The sequence below is a fragment of the Haemorhous mexicanus genome, chromosome 15 (genome assembly GCF_027477595.1).
Source record: "Haemorhous mexicanus isolate bHaeMex1 chromosome 15, bHaeMex1.pri, whole genome shotgun sequence".
Taxonomy (NCBI): Eukaryota; Metazoa; Chordata; class Aves; order Passeriformes; family Fringillidae; genus Haemorhous; species Haemorhous mexicanus.
The window spans coordinates 3,861,218-3,885,101 of record NC_082355.1 but is presented as its reverse complement, the minus strand read 5'-3'; the positions used below and the strand labels follow the sequence as shown (position 1 = coordinate 3,885,101).

The 23,884-nt window shown below is 45.9% G+C and overlaps 1 protein-coding gene across 1 annotated transcript; it reads right to left on the bottom strand.

The window, feature by feature from the left end:
• Window positions 1-8,752: 8,752 nt before the first annotated feature.
• On the bottom strand, window positions 8,753-19,768 carry LOC132334073 (ovoinhibitor-like). The gene is made up of 16 exons (XM_059859785.1): window positions 19,637-19,768; window positions 18,820-18,839; window positions 17,893-18,029; window positions 17,658-17,718; window positions 17,044-17,177; window positions 16,545-16,602; window positions 15,444-15,580; window positions 15,007-15,067; window positions 14,145-14,281; window positions 13,617-13,677; window positions 11,832-11,965; window positions 11,696-11,756; window positions 10,260-10,396; window positions 9,879-9,939; window positions 9,398-9,513; window positions 8,753-8,940 (listed from the first exon to the last, which is right to left on the bottom strand). The coding sequence occupies exons 1-16, from the start codon at window positions 19,689-19,691 to the stop codon at window positions 8,895-8,897; spliced, it is 1,416 nt and encodes a 471-aa protein (XP_059715768.1). The 5' UTR covers window positions 19,692-19,768; the 3' UTR covers window positions 8,753-8,894.
• Between the last annotated feature and the right edge of the window lie 4,116 nt (window positions 19,769-23,884).

The following is a 23,884-nucleotide window of genomic DNA, read 5'->3' as shown; positions in this document are numbered from 1 at the left end:
TTTCTTTTGGCCACAGTGTGGCCAATAACTGTTTGCACTGAGCCACATGCCTGGGGAAACCAATACAGCACAAATGGAAGCTCTGCCTCTTACCCAGAGCTTAAAGGCCTCATCTGAACTTAGCAATAAAGCAAACAAAGTCACTGATATGATTAAATACATCTTGCTATCAAAACATGTCCATGTGTTTATGAACTTATTAAATAGAACTTGATCCAGGTAATGCCAGTGGATGTTTTCCTGAGCTAATAAGACCATGTGCAGAACTTTGTACCCTGCAGGTGAAGGCTAACATGGTTTCACATTACTTGTGCAATGAATTGAATGAATTTGGCCCCTCTACAAGGGCAGATGTTGACACGTGGGAATGAGTCCAGCAGAGGCAGGCAGGCTGCCCAGGGACAAGGGCTCAGGGCATTCCAGGAAAGCTGAAGGATCTGGGTTTCTTCATCCTGGAGAATAGATGGCTACTGGGATCACATTGCGGTCTGCAGCTCCCTGATGGGGTCAGAGATAAGGCAGAGCCAGAGTCTCCTCTCAGCTGTATGGCAAAAGGATTAAATTCTGAATGAATGTGAGGAATTATTCCTTGTCATGAGTATGATCAAGCACAGAAAGCACAGAGGCCATGCATGTCCTTCCTCAGTGCTATTGAGAACCCAGCTGAAAAAGAGAGGCCTTGGGCACCCTGACCTGCCTTTGACTTTGGCCTTGCTTTGATCAGGGTTTGAGCCAGAGGCCTCTGGAGAGCTCTTACAACTTGAATTATCTTATTTATGTTGTACTTATTTAATTCTCTCTCCTATAAATAGCTGTTATTAATAAAAAAACATATTTCTCTATGACCCAGGAGAGTCTTCTCAGAATTTTCCTCCAGCCTTTACTAAAGGGTCACAGGTAAGCTCTACAAAGAGCTCCCAGAATCTTTTTACAGGGGGTGACCCATAACATGTACAACAGAAAGAGTGGATTGTAGTCACTGTTAAAATAAAACCACACACTAAACCACCCAAATTTCAAGACATTATTAGCTCTCAATGATTTCAAAGTCTCCTAACTTCTGCAGGAACCCAGCACTTTGCCACCACAACCCTTCTCCAGAAAAGCATCAGCATTTGAATCTTAAGAAAAGTTATCTGCACCACAGAAAATCAGGTGCCAACATCCTCCACTTCCCTGCTGTGCTGCAGCCTGGACCAGACAAGGGTCCCAGCAGCAGCTCTGAGGACACATCTCTATCCCTCACCTCCCCAGCTCGTGCTGTGCTCCAGCTCTGAGAAGTTTCTGGATGATAAGGACATCAGGTCAGGGCTCCATTGCAGAAGACAGGAGTAACTCATGAGGAAGCAGGACAATGCTACAATGAACACCAGAAAAAGGAGGCAGCAACCACACAGTTTGGCTGGACACTGACCCAGGTTATTGCTCTTTGAAGTGAAAGTACTGCAGGGAAGGTGGGCTGGAGGTAACACAGAGCTATTGACCTGCAGCTGATCAGGGGAACAGGAAATCATTGGTTTAATCAGTTTCCCTAACACTTCAGTGATCTCAGCTCTGCATCGCTGAGCACTCGTCTCATCTTTGCCACAGCCCAGGCAGGAACAATGAGGAGGTGGCTGCAGGGAAGTGGCAGCTGACCTGGGATTGACACCATTCATGGCTGCCTGGCAGGACAGAGTCAGTCAGGCAACTTCACTGCTAGGGCTGGGAAAGTCTCCTTCAGGAGAAAATCTTCCCAAGGTACAAAAACAAATAATAAAATTCAATAGATTCTTATCTGCAATGAGACATTATTTATAGCTCAATGCACAGTTAAAATAGAATGAATAAGCATGTTCAGCTATGAAAGCAAATTGCTTTGAGGTTATATAAACCAGGGGAATAGCTGAACACATTTTCAAGCTACCAGTCATGTAGCAGCACTCCCATCACCAGAATAGCACACAGCAGGGGGACTGTGGCTCTGTCCCTCGGATTTCAGGCAGCTCTGTGACCCACCAAGGAGTGTCACTGCTGAGAGAGCCTGAGAGGCAGAAGTAAGATATTTTAACTGACTGGCAGGCAGGGCTGGGAAAAGTGATCTAGGGCGGCTGGGATGAGCACTTGCTGCACATTGAGCAGCACAGGGAAGGCCTCAAGGAAGATGGTTTGATCCCTGGACAGCTGCATTGCAGAGATTGTTTACAGAGGGATTACCACCCCGGATGTGACAGCAGCACAAAATCTGTGCCCAGGCTGGCTGGGGAGCCAGGTTATTGTCTCACTCAAAGCACAGGGATCATCTCTTCACAGTGAGCTGCCAAGTCTCATTAATTTATCATTGGGACATGCCTCCAGTGCTCACTCCCCTCAGTTCTGTTTTGTAAGATTGACAGATATGTCCATAGATCACAAAGTGTTCTTGACAAGAGGGTAATTAACCTTCAATGTTTACATCTCCTTCCTTTTGGTAAGTAACACACAATTTGGGGATTTGGGCAGGTCTGGCTGTAAATGAGTTACAGTTTCCTTTCATGCTCTTGATCAGAGCCCAAAAGGAGTGACTTTGCTAAGCTCTACATGGAGCAGTAGGTAAGCAAGGGAGAATTTCCCTGGGTAAGTGGCCAAAGCCTTGGACTCAGGGCTTTTGGACCAGCCCCAGGTCTGCAATCATCCATAAATCTGTAACTGAGCCCTTTGGGTCTGGGATTTGCTTCCCTGAGCTCAGAACAGGATGAGCTGAGGCTCTGCCCAGCTTGGGGGAACCAGAGGGAGGAAGTTTATACACAGACAGAGAAACGTAGCAGAGGAGTTGCTGTAAAGGGGGGGTTAAGTTAGATAAACATTTCAAGGGTATGTCCCCCTGCACAAATCCCATGTGGGAGGAAGCAACCAGGAGGGCCCGTGTTACCTGCAGGCATCACTCTGCCCCAAGAAAAATCAAGGGAGCACATCCCCCTGCAAACCTTTTTTCCATGTGAAACCACAGGATGGAGTGATGCAGAACAGAAGCAAGCAGAGCACCAAACAGAACATACCCCCAGGTCTCACCTTATCAGCCAACAAACCAGCAAAAAGACGTATGAGGAACAATGTTTGGAAAAGACAAGTGAAGGTGTTTGCTTTCCTGTGTGGGAGTAAAACCAGGAGCCCCTGGGAAATGGGATAAATGAGGGTTTGGTTCTTAAGAATGATCTTGTAAATAAAGCAGCAACAAGAGAGAGGTGCAATAGGCTAAGAATGGAAAATCACTGCTCTTCCTGGTGGAAACAGCAGGGAGGAGAGGGTGAGAGGCAGGATATATCATGGTGCTATAGCTTCAACACTTGGCTGGGAGAGGCTGACCTGGATGGAAAGAATTTCTATAGCTGAAGAACTATTAGCATCATAACCACTGAACACATCTTCATTATTAACATCAAAAGAAAGGGCAACAATTTCATTTATTCTGCAGAGCTGAGCTTTAATGAGACCACTGGCTGATTCTTTGCATCTGGACATGGGTGAAGCACAGTTGGTGCTGACAGAAAGGCACAGGATGCCAAATTACAGGATTTTACCATTTTACAGTAAAACTGAGGTAGACAGCAGGAATTCTACCCTCTCTGAACTATTGCAGTTGCACAGTAACCCAAAATAACCAGGTATTTACTTAGTAAGTTATATATGCCTGACAACTGCTGTATTATTTGTGATCATAGGGCCCCTGCATCCCCTGGTTTGGGCACTGCCCCATTTGCAATCTGACAAAACATTCTTATCTCAGGAGAACCGAATGCACTGATCTCTGCAAAGGCTTTGTGTGCCTCCTTTTCTGGTCTTGAAACCTGTTATTCTGCACTTTCCTGCTGCTGTCAGTGGAGGCTGTTTGCGAATGCTTCTACAGCAAAGAAATATTTCTCCTACTTGTCTCATATTTTGCATCATTTTGCACTCCTTCCCTTCCTACTTTGGAATGCAGCCTGTGGAGAACAGCAATATTAGAAAGCTCGTGTTAAATCACTGCCAAATGAAATGTCAACAGAAGGTATCTGCAGCACTGACGTCCAATCCTGCGCTGCCTGCTCAGCACCCGGCTGACACCGTTGGGATGCTGCCACCAGGAGCAATGGGAGTTCAGGCTGCTGCTTCCCTTGCCTTCCTTCTTAGGCACTGCTCCCAAGGCCCTGAGTGCCCCACGTTCTCTGAGGAAGGGAAAATCTGCCATGAGAGGCTCAGTGTGGCCGTTTTCCCAAAGGGACACGAGTGCTGGGAATGTACATAAAACTCCCCAATGATGCAAGTGATGGGGAGTTCACCCGAGTTAACCACCAACAATGAAGTGGTTTTACTGTCTCTGACTATTATAAACCTATCAGTCAACAAACCTCTGCCATCTGAATGTGCTGCATCATTTGAATTTCCACCCAGATACTTTCTTCAGCTATGTTTTTTTTTTTTTTCTCAGCCAAATCTTCGTGATTTACCCCCAAGCACAAACAGCAAGTGGAGATGGAGAAAAGGAGGATAAATTGGAAAAGCACAGGGAGAGGCCAGGGGCTAGGGAACTGTCACTCAGGAAGCATGTTCTTTCCTTCAGAATGACACTTTATAGGCACAGATCCCACATTCACTGGTGTAAGTGGAACCATCTGCGCCACAGATCTGCTCCAGCACTTGGTCAGGGGGCCCTGACTGGCCATCCTCAGCAATGGCCCTGGGGCACAGGCTGCAGCCCAGCTTTAGAGGGAATGCAAGAAAGAGCTGACAGCAATTCATCCAAACATTCCTCGTCCTTCAGGGGGCTTGAACAAAATTAATGTTTTACTTCTACGCATGAAAACTAGGCAGGAAGCAGCACACTGTATGAACACTCATTCTTTGCAGTTTCATGATATGTTTAAAGTCATGGGGCCTCACCTCAGCTGGTGAAAATGTGGAAACCCCTCCTGGGCTGTGTGGATGTCTGCCAGCTGGAGACAGGCTCCTTCCACTGCTGCTCTCTGCTTTTTGCCTCTCTACTCGTTGATCCGCGGAGAGCACGCAACCAGAGCCCAGGGCATGGCAAAGAATCAAATAAAACTGTATCAAACATTAAATTACAGCAAGAGAATGAACATGCCTGAGTGTGAACATAGTGATGGATGAAATGGGTGCATAACAGGGCTGTATATTTCTTTAAATGCAGAGGTCCGGGGAAATATTTTAAGTTCCCAAACTGTTTTCTTTGCCAACTGTCAGTTAAATAGGATGGTGCAATTGATACAATGAGTTTGAATAATTATTTCTGGATTTTTTTTTTTGAGGAACATATGGTTATAAAAATGCTTTAAAAATAATTTAAATATTCTTCTGAAATGAATATTTAAAAATCAGTGGGATGAGCCTTGTCACTCTCCAGCATCCCTCAAGAGAGTGACAGAGTGTCTGAGCCCATCCACATGCCTCACTAACAAATGCAGCACATGAAAAAATAGCTAAACCAAGGCAAATTATCAGCAGACAATTTTGAAAGGCACAGATTTTTAGATAACGGGTTTGAAGGAAGTTTAGGCACAGCCACACTCCAGGAAAAGTTGTGGGGCTTTTTTTTCAAGTTGCAGATGTGTGAATGCTGATAAAAGGTGAAAAAAACTCCCAGCTCAATATGAAAGGACTAAGTATTGTTTTCTACATTCCACTTATCAATCAAAATTCAAATTATTTGCCTCATTCTTCCCCCTCTTTTTGTTGCAAGAAAAATGACTGTAGACTCAGAAAACATTGATAACACTGTAAAGATAAGTCAGACAAACACGGAAAGAGAGAGGACATTTACATTTTCAAAACATGGCCTCTGTGATATGTTCTGGTACATTTACAGGTGAGATCCTGAGGCTGGATGGTAGCAGTGTGAGACACGTCAGAGTTGGTCCAGCCTTGGCAGCTCCATCCCCCTCCCCAGAGCCGAGGGCTGCAGCTGCCAAGGCTGCCTCTGGGGTGGCACCAGCTGCATTCCAGATTTCAGATGCCTCGTGCTGCAGCCATAGCAGGCTCTGCAAAGTCATTTTTCCCTTCACTTCATCCTTGACTGAGGATATAAGGCCACTTCTGTTCATGGCAAGAGAGCAAAAATAAGAGTTCACCAAAGCAGGACTAAGTCTGTGCTTGGATCTGATCCTTTCAGTGCCTCTTTCCAGGTTAAAAACCAAGCTTTCCCAGCATGACTGTGGAATGGTTTTTGAGATAAACCTGCCTATTTTGAACTGCTCAGGCAGCTCAAGGTGAATAAGAAAGTCCCAGTGCTGTGCCCCATCCTGCACCTGAGCAGGGATGGAGCAGCATTAAAGCATCTGTCACCCACACAGCCATGGCTGCTGTTTGCAGCTTGGCAAGAACTGAGCTCATAAGGTGACTGGGGACTTCTTGACAGGGGAGGATGGACCAGATGCCCTCCAGGGGCCAACTTTAACTATTCTGTCACCTCTTTCTCTTTCCCACCACAGTATCATCCACTCATCCAGCCACTCCTCTGTCTGTGCCCACCCAGCTCAGTCCACTGTGCCTTGACATCACCTTTCAAGTCTCTTAGTGGCACTTGAAACCTGGTGTTGTTCTACCTCTCTCCTAAGCCACAGAAATTTAATGTTCTCTCTGGAATGGGCTTGTCTTTGCCTCATCATAGAATTGTTTAGGTTGGAAAAGACCTTTAAGATCATCAAGTCTAACAATTACCATTGCCAAGGCCACCACTAAACCATGTCCTGAAGCACCACATTTATACATTTTTTAAATCTCCCTAGGGTCAGTGACTCAATCACTTCCCTGAGCAGCCTCTTCCAGTGCTTGACAACCCTTTCCATGAATAAATTTTTCCTAACATCTGATCTAAAGCTCCCCTGGTGCAACTTGAGGCCATTTCCAATACAAAGCAGAAAGAAATCATCTAAGTAACACACACTCAGTAAGTAACCATGGAACAGCTCAAAAACAACTCCAAGGCACAGAAAACCACGCTGTCCCTGAGAAGGCTGCCCTATTTTTATAGTTATATTGCTTCATAAAACACCCCCTGAGCCTGGGGGATATTTAAACTCCAATGTCAGGCTTTTCCCATTTCCTGGCCCAGTTTTAGTGATTTATTCCATTATGTACTTCAACATGAAACCTACTGGTGAGTCCTGTGTGGAAACCTCTGTCCTCTAACCCCTTTGGCTGCTTCCTTGGATGGCTCTGACTTAATCTCAACTTCGTGCCTCCTTGAATTCTTGTTTGCCTTTGGTGTCACCAGACAATGAGCCCCACAGAGGAGGCTTTGGCTGTGCCAAGATAATGCCATTGAGTTGGCTCTTGACAGCTTTACTGCAAAGGCTTGCAAAAGCCAGCGGTCAGAGCACAGTCCAAGTGAAAGGCTGCCAAAGTCCACAAGAAAAAAAATATTATCCAGGTCTTATCCCTGAGGATAACCAAGTAACACTTAAACAAGAGTAAAACAGCATGTTCTGCAAAAACACCTGAGCAGAAAATGGCAAAAAGGTTATATAAACTAAAAGAACGTTTACTTTAGGACACAGACCCAAGAAAAGTACAATAGGCCATTGTTAGTTACAAATCATCCTGAAAATGGACACTAATGGCACAGAGGTACTGTGGCCTCATTCCCTGGTACAATACCCCAATACCTCCAAATCAGGAACATTTGCCTTCAGTCTATTCTTCTTGCCTGACAATTCAAAGAGTGACTTTCCAAACTGATCCAAATAATTGTGTTATTCTCTGGTGAACTACAATGGGACATTGAATCAGGGAGGCACCAACTGCTGTCCAGAAGAATCCCTGAAATATTAGACTTGCAACAGCTTTGGTGACCTCGTGTGGAGGCAATGGCACAGCCAACAGATGAAGGGCAGCCCCAAGGTCCCCCTGCCACCCATACAGACCACCACAATGACCATAATTATATCACCAGGTCCTGAGCAACTTGGCCTCAAAAAAGTAGGCAGAATGACTATCAAGCAGGATTTTTTTCCTAGGACTTGTTATACATTTGCTTAAAACTGGTCACAAGTGAACCTCTGCATCTTTTTCCTTCCCAAATGCTTTAAAAAGCAGCTCAGTGATGTACCAGGATTGTCCCCCCCCTCAGGGTTGATCACTGCCCACCTGTCCTGGAGATATTCTGTTGCATCAATAAATTAAGATATTTCATGAGTGGACACTTCTGCTGTGACCCTGAATGGAGCTCAAGATTCCCCTCCTGTAGATTACAACCTTAAACTGCACTTGACATTGTGGACAAATTCAGTGGAGACAGGTTGGGGTCCTCTTTCCTGGCAGCAGCTGCTCTCTGCCACAGGACAGGCTCCACAGGCAGTGGGAATGAGGACAGGGCACCTCTTGCCCAGGCAGCCAATTTCCCTTTCTAGCCCAAGCAAAAAGTTCTCTCCTCAAGAGCAAATCACCACCTACATCCTTGGCATGTCCCCATGGAGGAGGTGGGCCATGCTCTGGAGGCAAAGGTCTCCTTGCACTGACTGCAGAGATGGACTCTGGTCAGGTCACACAGACATATCATGGTTTGAGAAGATTAACACTGACAAAAAGACTCTGAGGAGTAAGGAAAGGACTGAGAGCTCCAAGGGGAGCTCAGGCCCTTATTAGAGCAGGACTGGCACAGACATATGGCCAGAAAATTCTATCCACATTGGCTGGCAGTGGAGAACATCAATAGGAAAATAGACATCCAGCACTTGCAGAACTGTGACAGAGAAGAGATGAGGCAGAAGGGAAGAGATGTGGCATTGAGACAGAGGAATGTTGCCAAGTCGGTTTATTGAACAAGTGCTTCAGGAGCTAAGGAAACAAGGCAGACTGAAGGGATGTTACTAGGGAAGGTCAGCCCATGGGAAGACACGTGGAAGGGAGTTTATCCTCCTGGGCTGAAGTCCAGCACAGCCTTAGCATTGAGACAAGCTCATGAGGTTGAGAGTTTTCCCACTTTCCCTGGTGAGAAAAGGAGAGAGGAGAATTAGACATGGCTGATGCCCCTTTCCTCATTTCACTGGCCCAAGCATTGGCTTAGGGTTCACTGCAGATAAAGAACAGTCTCAAAACCCCAAATATCCCCTTTCATTATCCTCATTTAAAGAAAGATGAATGGTTTCATTCATTTGGTACAATCCAGTTGGTTTGGTGAAGTAATTTCCACATACCCTTGTGAGCTTGTGGAACAGATTGAGTGCTGCTGAAAATCAATAAAATACCTCTAAAGCCAACAAACAGGAGGCCAGGTACAGATCACAGAAATGGGCCCTTCTCATTTTCCCTTACAATGCAAAAAAACTGTAAATGGCCAGTACATGCCACAAGCAGTTAGACAAAAGGCGTGATGAGACAGCCCTGCACTCACAGCAGGTGCAGGAATCAATCATGAAAGGAAAGGTTTCACTCCTATACATACAGGTAGGCGTTGCAGAAGATACATCTGTTGCTGTAGGTTTTGCCATCAGAGCCACAGTGGGGCACGTAATCCATGGTGCAGATAGGAGAGACTTCTTTGAAGTCTTTGCAAAGGGCCTGCACACAGAAGGTAGATATTGAGTCCCTCTGCCTGAGAGCAAACTGTGACCCCCCCAGCATGAGGAATGACACCCCAGTGAGAAATGAAACTGGCTGTAACATCATCATAACCAACTCCAAGTGTCCTCCTGACGGCAGATGTGATCTTGTACTGTTTCTGCTCACTGCCACATCTCTTCTTGCTTTATTGCAGAGCAGTGGGATGGATGCTGGCTATTTTATGAGCAGTGTGAAATTCCCAAGGGACCTCCTCAGATGTGCACACCACCACCTCCTGATTTGTAGCCCAGAGCAGAAGACAGTCCCCCAGGAGTGTAACAGACACTGAATTTCATTCTTCATTCCCATCCTTTCCCACTCACCCTTGTAATATCCTCTTCACAGGGTCCGTTCTTTCTCTTGCCGAGGTTGGTCCGATGCTCCCTGGAGGAAGGAGAGATTGTTATTAACCACAGCCTTCCCTGTTACAGCCAGACAGCAAGAACAAACCTCACTTCCATGGAGTCAGAGAGATTTCCAGATCACCCAGCTCAGCACTAACAAAAACCTGCCCTCACAGACCAGACACTGTCCCACATTGGTGCCCCCCTATGTGGGGCTGAACACCCATACCCAACACTGAGCAAGGCAAGCAGGAAACAGGGGCAGACAGACAGAATCCTTTCAGCACAAGGTTTCAGAGAGAGCCCCTGCAGATTACCCAGCTCCCACAGAGCCAAACTGAGAGGAAGAGGAGCACTGACATGTTGTGGGCACACAGGGTGCACTCGCTGGCGTAGGTGACGCCGTCGGTGGCGCACACGGGGTCGTAGATCATGGTGCAGGCCATCAGCTCCCTGCCATCCTTCAGCGTGGTCCTGGGGAACCGGCTGCAGTTCAGCTGGGGAAAACAAGGACAGCAAAGGCTCTGCCACGGCTCTGCTCTGTGCAAGGCAGCCCCCAACACATCCCCCCTGCCTATGCCTCTGCCAGACCCTAAAGGGATCTGCCAGATGACAAATTGTGGTTATATATTAACTCATTCTTCATGGAAAACTAGCAATTTCCTTTCACAGCCTTCCCTGGAGAAGACTGAATCAAGGCTGGAAGGTAGACATTACTCATTGAGCTCTGCATTTATCACTGTGCCCCTATACCTTACTGAACCCACCAGGATATTACAAAAGGTGGCTCAGAAATAATCTGTAAATCAAAATGCCACGATTTATGCACTTCCTGCAAGGGGGCTGACTGTGACCAAGGTGTTTTTCAAGGCCCACAAGAATGGAGGGGAGATGTGCTGACAGATCTTTTGTTGCAATGGGACAGTTCCGAGTGTTGAGAGCTGCCAGCAGGACTGACAGCAGTAGAAGCTGATTTACGTCAGCTGAGGAGCTGGCCTTGTGTTTTAGCACTCCAAGTTTCTCCAGTGTGAACTCCTCATTCCTGATTTATGTATCTCAACCAGCCTGAGCACAGAGCGTACTCGGGAAACAAAGGAATGGCATTTCATAGTTTGTTTGTATAGAAATGAAATATCTGACTCGGGATGTTGACTCTTTCAAACACATGCTAATGAGGTGGCTTTGTTCTTCTATTCCCGAGTGAGAGTAAATGGTTTAGAGCTGGCCAAATATAGCTAATCTGGTATTTTTACATGATTCATGTTGGTATATATTAGATTACATTGCATTTACCAAAAACAAAAACAACCTACACCAAACCAAAAGCCAGAGGTGGGTTTGAATCCCCTGACACCTCAGGTATCAGCATTCAAAACACAGGCAATTTTCTAATCTTTGCAAAACATCCTTTTGTAAAACACAAGCATTGAGAGAGCACCAGGTTCCCTGGGTCCTCTGCATCCCCTGGCCAAATTGCCAAAACATTCTGCTAAGTTCCTGCAGCAGCTATGACTGAGTGCTGTGGGAAAAGGATTCTCTGTGTAAAGCCTTTAATCATTTATCTTCTCCCTGTCTCATAACTCAATCCTCACCTGTCCTCTCCTCCCTCTTTCCCTGATTGTATGCAGGAAGTGCACAATGTTCCTGCTGATGGGAGGGTGATATTCACCCACAGAAGGAAGGGCAGCACAAGTGTGACCCCCGTGGAGGCTACACCACCCAAACCACCCAGCATTTGCTCAGGTTGTGCAGTTGGCACCTGCTCAAACTCTTCCCTTCCTTGGGGTGCCGTTTACCTGGGGAGGTTCTTCTATGCACCTTCCATCGTGCTTCTTGGCAACCTGGGTCCCATGCTCGCTGGAAGAGAAAGCAGAGTTAAAAGTGCTCAGCAAATAGCCCTGTGTGGCTCTTGGGGGTGGCTGCAGGGCTCACATGTTGTGGGCACACAGGGCACAGTCGTTGCTGTAGGTGACGCCGTCTGTCCCGCAGATCTCGCGCAGGATGAAGGGACAGGCTCCGATGGCCTCTCCGGACTTGGTCCCGCTCAGGTACGTGCTGCAGTCAACCTGGGCAGGTAAAACAGCAACCCTGGGTCAGAGTCCCCTCTGCAGTCTGCCTGTCACAGCACAACACTAAATGAACGACAGGCACACGCTGCGATGTCTAAGGTAAAAAAGGGTTTATTTCTGAACTCTGATATTTATAGAACTCCAAAAGTGACCTTGGATTGGAGGATGAAATTGCCACCTCTCCAACCACACTGGTCAAACTAACAGTCCTTCAGTTCTCTCTTCCTCCAGAAAAGAATGCAAAACAATCATTATTTACATGAAAAGTGCATGAGAAACTCCATTACAAAAATGGAAACATCAGAAGGCTTAGAAGAGCTTGGAAGAATAGGGTAACAGTCTGCCCACTCTGATCCTCTTGATTTTGGAGGTCTTTGCCAGGGGAAAATCAGAGGGTTTTTAAAGTTTAGATTTGCATTAGAAATTAATTATGTAATTGTAGTTAGGTTGTTTCTGCTAGCAGAGGGAACAGCTGGTAAAAGAGATTATTCTGCTAGAGCAGAACATACACAAGTTTTAAATGCAGCATTCATAAAATCATAAAGATTGGAAAAGACCTCTAAAATCATCAAGCCCAACCATTAATCCAGAACCCCCATGTTCACCATATGCCCAAGTTCCACATCCACATGCCCTTTGATCAGCTCCAAGGAATAGCCATTCCCCCAATCCTCTGGTCAGCCTGTTCCAATTACTGACAAGATTTCACTGAAGACTTTTTTTTTTTCCTAATTTCTAAACTAAACATCCCCTAACTCAGCCTAAAGAACCTGATTTGAAGTGTTTGACATTGAGTGCAGCTTGGCATAGTTTACTGTATCCAAGATTTTCTTACAGCATTTCCAAGAGCAGCAAGAACTGTTTCAGCAGCTTCTGCTGCAAAAATATTTACAATATAAAAAAATCTACTGGTTTAAATATTTGAGGATCAATAGACAAACACCTATTGGAAATCACTCAACATTAGCTAAGCATCATTGACACTTCACTGTCATTTTGCACAGTCTCCCCAATGCACTGTCTGTTATTATCCATATTTCCCACGTGGTCCAAGAACAAATTAAAGCAAAGACCACATTTTAACGTGCCTTTTCTACAGAAAATATATTGCAGTCCCTCAGGATGCATGAAATTATTTTTGGTGCTTCAGAGCTGCTCTGCATAAGCAGAATAAATGTGTTGAGATATTATCAGCACATATTGTTACTGTGCAGGATAATAAAGCTATTTCTGTACACATACCTGAGAGCAGATTTGTCCTGGGTGACCAGAGTATAAGGATTTTTTTAACCTGCCTGTCTAGTGCAATGGAAATCCTAGCACTGAATAAATACACAGACATCTAACACAGCTTTCTGCCTCCTCTCCTACTGTGCTAAAATGGGCTGCATGGTTCTAGGGCTGCCTCTGATGATTTCTGTTCAGAGATTGGCAGTACTGGGACATTTTGTTTCTCAAGTCCTGGACTGTCCTCATCCTCTCTTTCCCTCCTGTACAGCACACTGGCAGCTGTGAGCAGCAGAGGAGAAGCACAGCATCAGCATGAGCCCTGTGCACCAACCCTGGGTGCACTGAGATCAGCCAGGGGCTTCCTGGAGACTGCAGAGAGAGTAGATGGTGCTTATTTAAGAGCTAAAAGAACACTTACAGGAGTGCTTTCCTCCTTGCACCTTCCATCGTGGCTTTTCTTAACATCAGTCCCGTGTTGTCTGAAAGGGAGAGGTTGGGGTCAGCACACTCACCACCTGAGCCCTGGGACACCCAGGTGCCACAGAAAGCAAACCAAACCCATAACCAATAGTTATGATAAAGGAGGCAGCTGACTGCCTGATGAACCAGCTTCTCCCTGTCATTAGAGAGTGTAATTCTAAGTGGTAACAGACTAGTCAGGTCTCCTCATTGTGTGCTATATAACAGCTCCATTCACTCTTTCTTCGGCCCAAATACCTCAGTCCCATCCACTCTTTCTCCTGCCTACATATCCCACCCCTCACAGAGTGCTCAGGTTGAGAGCTGGCACTCCCACACTCCCCCAAGGAGAAAAAACATTAGGGACCAAAATTCAGGTGACAAGGGCTTCAGAGGAGCACAGATATGTTAGTACCAAAAGAAAAGCCATCTGGAGCACTAGCCCTGACTTGCCCTTCCAGAAGAGAGTCCTGTGTGCAATACTTACACGTTGTGGGCACAGATGCTGCAGTCGTTGTCATAAGTGAACCCATCTGTGCCACACACTGGGTGCAGGATCCTGGGGCACCGCACCAGGTCTTTGCCACCCTTCACCTTTCTGGCTGGGAATTTACTGCAGTCAAGCTACAAAAAAGCAGCAGCATCAAACCTGAGGAAGACCTTGCTCTCCAGTTAAACAAAAAAATTCCATCATAATCTCCTGCCATGTCTCTAACAACACCAGTGCTACAACTCAGTTCTTACTAAAGCAGGCTGAGTCAGCTCTGCCTGAACCCTCTCACACAGGGAACTGCACAGCACTGTGTGTAAAGTGCCAAATCCCTGTTTTAAGCACCTTGGTCAGTCCCAACTACAAGATATATCAGAAAAGAAAAAAAAATGTAAAACCTGGCCCCTTTTTAATTGTGCAGTGAAAGAACTTGGACTTTGCATTTGAAGGGCATCATCAAAGGAAGATCAAAGCCCAAACTGAATGACTTCCACATTTGTGTGTTAGCATGTCCTACAGAGCAGCTGATACATTCCAATCAAAACTTCAGGTGTGCTCCACATTTCAGAATATGTCCCCACCCCAAAGGCTGCTGCAGGCATGAATTCATCATGAGGACTCTATGCATAGCTCTCATCCAGCCCATCTGCCAGAGCTGCTGGGTAAGGAGGGCCCAGAGGACACCTGCCTCAGGACAGGTGGGATTTGTCAGCATCCTCAACACAAGGAGCTGACAAGACTTTATTGACAGGTGGAGAAAGCCAGACCTCAGGCCAGCTCACTTTCAGAGTAGATGTTACCTCAGGGAACTCTTTAGTTGATGCAGCTAAGAGGAGTAAACCTTATATTGAACACTTACCTCATCAGTCTTCTCTCTGCATTGTCCACTGTGCCTTTTGCCAACATGGGTCCTTTTCTCCCTGGAAGAGGGAAACAAAATAAATGCTTAACCTCTTGGTCAAAGTCATGTGCAAAATGAAGCAAACCGTGGCTTTAGACTCTTTTAAAAGTGTTCAGAATTGCTACTTCACTCATTACCAAGCCCATCCCACCTTCTCATAATGTGCAATTTAAAGCAATATTCTGAATTGTTCCTTCCTCTGCCCAGCCCACAGACCCATCCAAGGAGATGCCTTATGACTCTTCGTGAGCACACAGAAGGCACCAGAAAGAAACTCAAGGCAAACCCAAAACCATCCCATTTCTAAGAAACTTGAAGAAATGCAGCAGGACAGTTCTCAAGACTGCCCAGCACTGCTGGGTACCCAGAAGTGGCACTCAGGGCAGGGCACTCACGCATTGTGGGCGCAGATCGTGCACTCGTTGTCGTAGGTGGTGTCATCTGTGCCACAAACTGGGTTCAGGTCCCTCGGACATAATACCAAGGTTTTTCCATCTTTGGTGGTTTGTGTTCGGTACCTGGTGCAGTCAACCTGGCAAAATAAGGACAAATTGCTCTGGAGGAGCCCTTGCTATGCAAGGGGAGTTGATTCAAAACCTTTTTGTTCTGTATCTCAGCCTCAACTGCTTCTGTAACAGGACAAAGCCATGCTACACTGAAGCTGCTAAACTTCAATCAGAAATTACACTTCTGAATATTATCCTAGTTCTCCAGGAGTCAAGAATAAGGACTATCTTGGAGAAGAGATCCTTCAGGCACAAGAACATGCACAAAATTTTCATCTCATTAAAAAAAAAAAAAATCTTGTATTTAGTAAGAAACATTTTTCAACAGCTGTTTCAGTTCATCTTGGTTTTCTCCACACTTTTCCAACTCTGTGATTACTTCTCACATCAGATTCCCTGTAGTTCAGTACAGGGTTTGAAAGGATAGGAAAGAATGGTTATCTGTCTGTTGGAGAATGGACTTCCTACATCCCAGAATTTTAGCGCTGAAATACAGAAATTTCTTCTGAGGCATCAGACTGTTGGCCTCAGACAAAGATACAATAATCTATGCTCTATAAATATTTATGGTTAGGGCTCTCATGAGTCTCACTACATCTGTGAATACAACCAGCATGGGAGTTTTGAATCCCTGCTGCTGCGGGTGGAAGCACTTGTGGTCTCCAGAGAGAAAACTGCCAACCTGCACAGCATGTTGGCAAGAGAAACCTTCTGTCCCTCCACCTCCTCCTGGGGACATAAGTCAGCTCCTCATCTCATATCCCTCTCCTTTCTCTTTCCTCAGTTTGGTGGGATAAGCATGGGGTGACCTTCTCTCTGGAGCAGAGAGGATGCCAATTCCACCCCCACCAGGCAGAAAAGCAAATAATGGGTTGGGACCCTTGTATACCATGGCCTATGACCATGGTAGGTTCCTAGCAGAATCTGTAAGGTCCTCAGGATTTTATTAGCAGCCCTAAGAGATGGATTTTTGACTTATATTGCACTTACAGCAACAGATTCCTTGCAGGGCCCTTCATGTATCTTGGTAACGTTGGTGTCATGTTCTCTGAAAGGAAGAAAAGTTTTGGTTAGGGAGCATTGAGAATACCTTTGCCCATGACCCTGCAGGCACTGGGACAGCAAAGCAGGGTCCCACCCTCCCTGTGGGACATTACAACTGCCTGAATTCTCTGAATGTGCCCTGCAGATGGCAGCTGCTAACAGTACAGATATTCCCATCTCCCATGGGAATTAAGTGTTAGGAGTAATTAGATGTTACAAGCAACACTTTGATCTGCTCATGTTTCTGCTCTGGTTCTTTTTGTGATTCCCTTCATGAGCACAGACAAAAAAATGGGACAGAAAACTCAAGTTGGCTGAAGAATCATAAGCCAGAAGCAAGGAGACCTACAGAGACACCTGCCTTGAAGCTGGTATTTTACAGAGGTGCTTCTGAGAGCCTCAACTTGCTGATTATCCAGAAGGACCTTCCACGCACACCACTTACGCATTGTAGGCACAGATCCCACAGTCATTGTCATAAGTGAAGCTATCTGAGCCACAGACTGGTTTCATTATCCTTGGGCAAGCTACCAGGACGTGATCATCTACTACAGCTCTATGGTAATTACTGCAATCAACCTGTAAAAATAGCAGGAATAGAGAGAAAAAAAAAAACAACACTTTTTTGATATAAAGATATAACTTCTTATATAGGCTTCTCACTCTCCCTCAGCTTTTGGGGACAAATCCAGCATCAAACCAATTTCACCATCAAAAGTAGAAACCAGAAATTCTGTGGGAATTCTCTCCCAATAAAAAAAAAAAAATGGGACTGTGATTTGGGTTTTGTGAGAACCTTCATAGGATCCTGCTGGAGGTATCCAGGTGGTGAGATCCAACCTTCAGCCAATGTATTATTTTTATTTTATTCCCAATTAGACAGATTTGAAGTCTGAAGTAGAAAATAAGAGAGAGGGTATCAGATAACCTATGAAAACTCTCTCAGCTTTGGTTATCATCAGATTGTATTTTGGGTTGTGCACACCAGCTGTTCACATCCTGTCCCACTTCTGCATGGTCATGGTGTTTGAGTTGCCCCCATTACAGACTTTGTCTTACCACGACAGGTTTTGGGTCGCATTCTCCATCGTGCTCCTTCTCCACGCTGGCGCTGTGCTCCCTGGAAGAAAGCAGACCTGTGTCAGGGATCAAGGAACGGCATCACCTCAAGGCTGGTGCTGCTGTCACTCAGCTGCAAAGGCACATGGGTGCCTCATCCAAGGGGTACAAAGCTGCCACCCCTGCCTGGGACCCCCAGCCCCGAGGCCCCTGCGGGGTCCCCAGCCAGACTCACGCGTTGTAGAGGCAGATCCCGCAGTCATTGCTGTACGTGTTGCCATCGGTGCCACACACTGGTTTCAAGTCCCTTGGGCAAGCCACCCAGGACCTCCCATCCTTAGTAATGCCACCGGAGTACTGGCTGCAGTCAAGCTGTGGAAGCAGCCCAGAATCAGCTCCAAATTGGAACAAAACCCCCCAGCATCCTCCCACCACCACCACGCCTGCAGCTGCTGCTGGGAGGCAAATTAGAGCCATTATTGGGAATCAGCTCAGGCAATCAGGAGGAGGGAATCTTCCCTACAGAAATTTCTGATTATGCACTTCTGGCGGGGTCCAGAGAGGCAGGCTGGCTGTGGGTGAGACAGTGCCTAATGAAGGCAGTGGTAATTGGGAGCCCCTCGGCTCTGCAGCGGATCCTTCCAGATCGTGCTGCACTCTGGAGAGTTCTAGGAGGCTCCTAGCTGCGTGGGAGGAACCTGCAGACAAATCCACAGCTCAGGCCCTGCTGGTTTTCTCTCTGTGATATAGGTGTAGACATTTATGCAAGGAATTCTTTGCGCCTTGCTGTATGGAAGCAATTATCAGAGTCACGGTGTTTGATGTTTTCGAGCGTGTCATCCTAAGACAGTTTTCCTCACAAGGAGGCAAGCTACTGCCTCTGGCTGGGAGTAACTAAATTATGTCTAAGAGTTAATATAATAAGAGTGTACAATTACTTCTTGTTTTTTCATTTTATTTAATGAACCGAAAATATTGCAAAAAATGGGGATCTTTTACTTTCTCGTGAAATTGGAAATGTCGTTCAACCATGCACTGGGAAATATTATTTTAACTGCAAATATTTCATTAGATTTAACCCATGTGCTCACTGGGTAGCTACATACTGCTTCTACTTTACCAGAAGCCTGAACAGAACATGATGAACACATCTGTAGCTCACCTGAACTCCAAAGGCAGCACCTGAAAGAAAAAAATGGAGACAGAAAAAAAAAAAAACAGATTATTAATATGCAGAGAACACATATATAAATATTTTCATGAAACTAGTTAATTCAGTGATTAGTCAACACTCACTTATTTTGTTTAAGGAAATGTGGAATTTTACATTACTCCAGTAAATGGCCATAGGATGCATTAAAAGTTACTAAATACAGTTTTGTTGTATTTCTGAGGGGAAATAAACCTTGTGAGAGCACATATATTTATCCATCCCTAAAATGTTACAGGGAAGTGATACAGGTACTTTTAGTTCTATACTGTTGGATTTTAATCTCTCCTAAGAGACTTTTATGTTTGACTTTAAAAAGTTTGGACGTGCATGTTTAAGATAATTATCGCCACCAGCACTGTCCATCTCCAAATACAAAATTCTCAGTTACCAGGAGTAGCACAGTAAACTGCCAGTGCAATGGGAGTTTATTCTTTAACTTAGAGGTTAAAGTTTGCATTTATATTGCTCAGATGAGTAATAATGCCGTTTTCACAGTTTCATTTTGCCTTTATACACAGAACTGCCATGCCCAAGCCCCTACCCTGCACTAGAACTGCTCTACAAACCAAGAAGGTAACAGCTGTATGATGTTTGCTGAAACCTCAATCTTGAAACCTAATTTCCTTGCTGTGCTCTCTCAGGAAGGCTATTTCTTCATGGAACAAGACTCTCCTCCATGTTGCAAGACCCAAAGGCTTTTACTGAAATGAAAACTCAACTCAGACTCCGCCAGATCGATCTTTGCAGTACCCCAGTGAACACTCACCCAAGCAGCAGCAAAGGGCAAGAGCTGCCCTCACCAAAAGTCCTGTCACCTTCATGGCAGCCAGGGACACCCCTCCAGTGCAGCCTGCCTGCACTTTGTGCGGGAGAGGAAGATTGCAGGGAGGAGCAGGAATATATAGCACACCACGCTATCAAGTGGTCCCACCTCATTAGGTAATGCTCCCAGCCTGTCATCACCACTCAAAGCCAAAAACGTGTTTACCCAGCTCTGGATGTCTGGCTAATGATTGATACAAGCCTGTGTGCCAGGAAGGGGATTTTGTGTGCCTTGAGGTGAGTGGGGACCGTGCCAGGACCCCTCTGCTCCCACATGCTCTGCCCAGCCCTGGGCTGCCCCTCATCCCAGGCTCACATCTCCCCTGTGCCTACCTAAATGCAATTAGGACTTTCTCCTCAGCTATAATTTTCAACTGAGCTGCCAACTGATAGCCAAACCCCCCGTTATTTAACCTCAGAGGGTGGTTTTGTGCTCTTCACCACTGTATTTCAGCACAGTTTGAGCCCAGGCAATTTGAGCCCAGAAGGTCACCCTGTCCTCTGTGGGAGGAATCCTGCTCTTCTCATGTTTAAAAAACTCAGTGGTGCTCTGCTGTATGTGCCGACTTTTCCTGTAATACAGCAAGGAGCAAAAATTCTAAGTTTGGTCTTAAAAATCCATCTTTTTTGGCTATTCACTGAAAACTCCCATGGCACCTTCTGCTCATCTGCTTCTGCCACCTCCCCCATGGCCAGTCCCTGACCCACCTTGCTGAGCCTAAGTGACACCATCCCCCAGGGCAGCAGGCCAAATGCCTTTAATGTCTGCACAGACTAGATGTACTGTACTTCCTTTACCTAGGAAGTCAGCCAACTTTGCAAAGATTGGTATTAGCCCACACATGGTTTGCTTCCTGAAAATTCACTGTGTACGTTATCTCTTTACGCTTTATATCTTTAGTTTTCTTCAAATATCTCCTCAAGGTTTGCCCACTATTCAGGTAATGGAGCTTAGATTGGCCCTGAACTCTTTTTTTGTTCTTTATGTGATGAGATTTTTGGCAATTCTTTGGATTAATCTCAATTGTAGACTTCCCAGTTGGGAATCCTAAATTCTCCAAATCTCTCACTAATTTATCATTTTTCAAATTCTGTATTTGGTAATCAAAATCCTTGCTTGCAGATCTATTTTTTGACACAATTTAAACAGAGCAAGCTTGTGTTGAATCATCACAGCTTTATTTTCTAAGAGAAGGAAATTTCCAACATCTTTCTCACTTGAAAAGCAAATCCACAACAACACAATTTTAGGGATTACCTAGTGCAAAAATATTTGCTTTCATATCCAGGAGCTCTGCTAATATTAGTACTTTGCAGTGTGCATCTGCAAAACTAAAGCCTCTCCAAATGCCAACGTTTCCTTCTATGTTAGGAACACGAGGGACGGTGTCCCTTTTCGTATTCCTCATTTTCATTCCTTCTCCCTGATGTTCTGCCCTGTGTTTCCTGACCTTTCCCTTATCTCAGTTCCACCAAGTGTGTCCGAGACTGCAGACCTTTGGGTTGATGCAGACCTTGGCTACAAGGACCCCTTCTCATCCCGATTACAATATCCACCTCCCAGGGCTTATTCCAGCCAAGGCCAGGATCCATTAATGCTTCCTGGCAGTGGAAAATGATTCCTGACAACTTAATTGCCAGGCTCTGTAAAAGCTGTCACGGTCAAGCAAACTCATGCCAATGTCCACAGCGATGACACCTGAACCCTATTGGAAAGGAGATATTATTTGCAAACCAAATCTGTAGTTAAAGTGGATTGACTCAGCATGTTCTGTCAAGAGCAAAGTAATTCTCTTCCAACCAAGCTATTAAATTTAGGAAGTAGTTTGCAATAGGAGACAGAGTAAAGGGACAGAAGAGCAAACACCTGTCGAGGATCTAGAGAAGGAATTTGGATTTAGAAAACACTGCAGCTATAGCACGTGCCTGCCGTCCCCTGCGTCAGCTGAGGCACACAGAGCTCAGCTCTGGGCTCTTGCCCTGTGCATGAGGAAGATCCATGCTGCGACCCCACCAGGGAGCTGCCTGCTCCACAGAGAGTGATCCAGCGAAACTTTTTCCACCAGGAACTAGGAACTTTTCCTTTAGGACAGAACCTTTTAGGAGCAGAGAGGCAGGTGCAGAACATTCCACCCACACCGGTCAGGGAGACCTTTGGTTGTGTTTACACCCTTCTGCTTGTGCAACTCCCACTTGCAGTGATGCTGTGTTGACATATACCTGTTTATTTTCCTTTGCTGCAAATCCCACCTGGCTGAGCAGCCCAGGACAGGAGCACTCCACCCCTTTCTTCTGCTGCCTCTCCAGGTTACCTCTGGTCCCAGCTGTGACTCATCTGTCTCCATCTCTGCAGAATCTCACTAACACAAGCCAAGAAAGGAAGCAACTCCTTTGAGGCAAGAAGGCAACAAAGCCAACTCTTCTGTTTTTCAGAAATATATGCAGAAATTCTCCATGCTTCTCACCCTCAAACTGCAGGGGTGGTTGTTACTACACCCAGCATTAAGTGTTTCTTTTGAGACCTTCTACCTCAGGGGTCTGTATTCTTAATTTTCAAGCAGTTGCATCTCATTTTTAGTGAATAACTTGAGTGGAGTTACTTACCCTTCCTGCAGAGGAAAGCATTGGAAGTTTTTGTGTTGCAAACCCCAGAGGAAGAGCTGGGCAGCAGGAGAGATCTTGCAGCAGAATAGAGCTGGGAGATCCCAAGGAAATTGCCTGAAGAGCTCCCTGTAGTAGGGAGAGCCTTGCAGGGAAAGACAGATGTTCTAACAGCTGCCAAACAGAAGCTCTAGAGAGAGGAAAGAGAGAGGCCCATTCATGAGTCCCCAAGGTGAAAGCAGATGGGCCATGGAGCAGAAATTATGCTAATCAAGACAAATAACATTGAAATCCCCAGGTACCCATAGCAGAAGTTGTGTGATAGGACTGAGCATCACAGAGATGTAGGGAACGTCAGAAAAGAGAGCTCTGCAGCAGAGCCAGAGGGGCATGCCTGCACAAACAGCATCAAGTTCTCCATGTCACAATTTACCAAGTTCTTCAAGGGAAAAATGCCCCTAAACTGCAAGACTTCCAGTAGTGTCTGCTCTGGCAGCCTGAAAAAGGTGCCCTGGGCAGAGCACACCATGGAGCCATGCCAGGGCTCTCCCTCAGTGTGGCTGGGGAGCAGCAGGGAGCTGCCGGGCAGAGCTCCCAGGCTCCAAATGGACAGAGGACTGAAAAATACCACAGGGAGTTCAAGGTCTGCTGAGGCATCTGCCAGAGTCAACAGTCCTCACTTTCTACCAAGAGCAGCACTTGAGTGCCCTGAAAAGTTGCATAAGTTCCTGACACCTTCTATGAAAAAGAAAAAAAATACTAAGACACTTAAGGCTCCTGCAGAGGGCATTTTAGCTCAAACCCCAATGGCATTGAGAGGCTGGAGACCAAAGTCAGTTCATAATGCCAGTTCTGCAAAACCTCAGGAACTGCTGTGAACCGCACGGGGTCTGTGGTTATTGGCAAACAACACCCTCAATAAAGTGTAATTTACAGCAAACTGAAGAGTCCCCAGAGCTCTGGTACCTTTCCAGTTTCGTAGAGGACTGGCTTGGCCTCGTTACCATTTTAAAGGGGAACACAAAGGGCAACCACGAGCAAACAGAAAAGAAAAAGTGGTAAATCTCCAGCACCTCATGAGCCTTTGCCTCCTCCTGCCCAGGAGTAATGACATGTGGCGTCCTTCTGGAACTCTGCTGTGCACCAGGGACACTCCTCACCAGGCAGCCCTTGGAACAACCTGCAAAAGGGGGCTGAAAGCAAGAGCAGAGCAAGCAGGCAGGCTGCTGGGAGCAGGACAGAGCCAGCCCTGCTGCTCACAGCAGCACAGGCAGCTTGAGCAAGTCCCTGTCCTGTCCCTCCTCAGCAGATGGGCTCAGAATCTGATTAATGATCCCTTATCACCAGCTGTGATTTTGTGGATGGTAATTTCTGCTGGCAGCAGGAGAAATTTAGAAGGTGCTCAAATACTGACAGAAGAGGCTACTGGGGCAGTCTTCATCAGTTTATTGCTTTTCAAGCACAGTTAATGAAGGTTTTAGGGGTCATTATTTGAAAACTTAAATACCTGAAATCACTACAAATCATAGTAGCTTTCAAGTGCGCTGATTTTCATTTGCAAGAATTTATTTTAAGTCACAAAGTGTGCGTT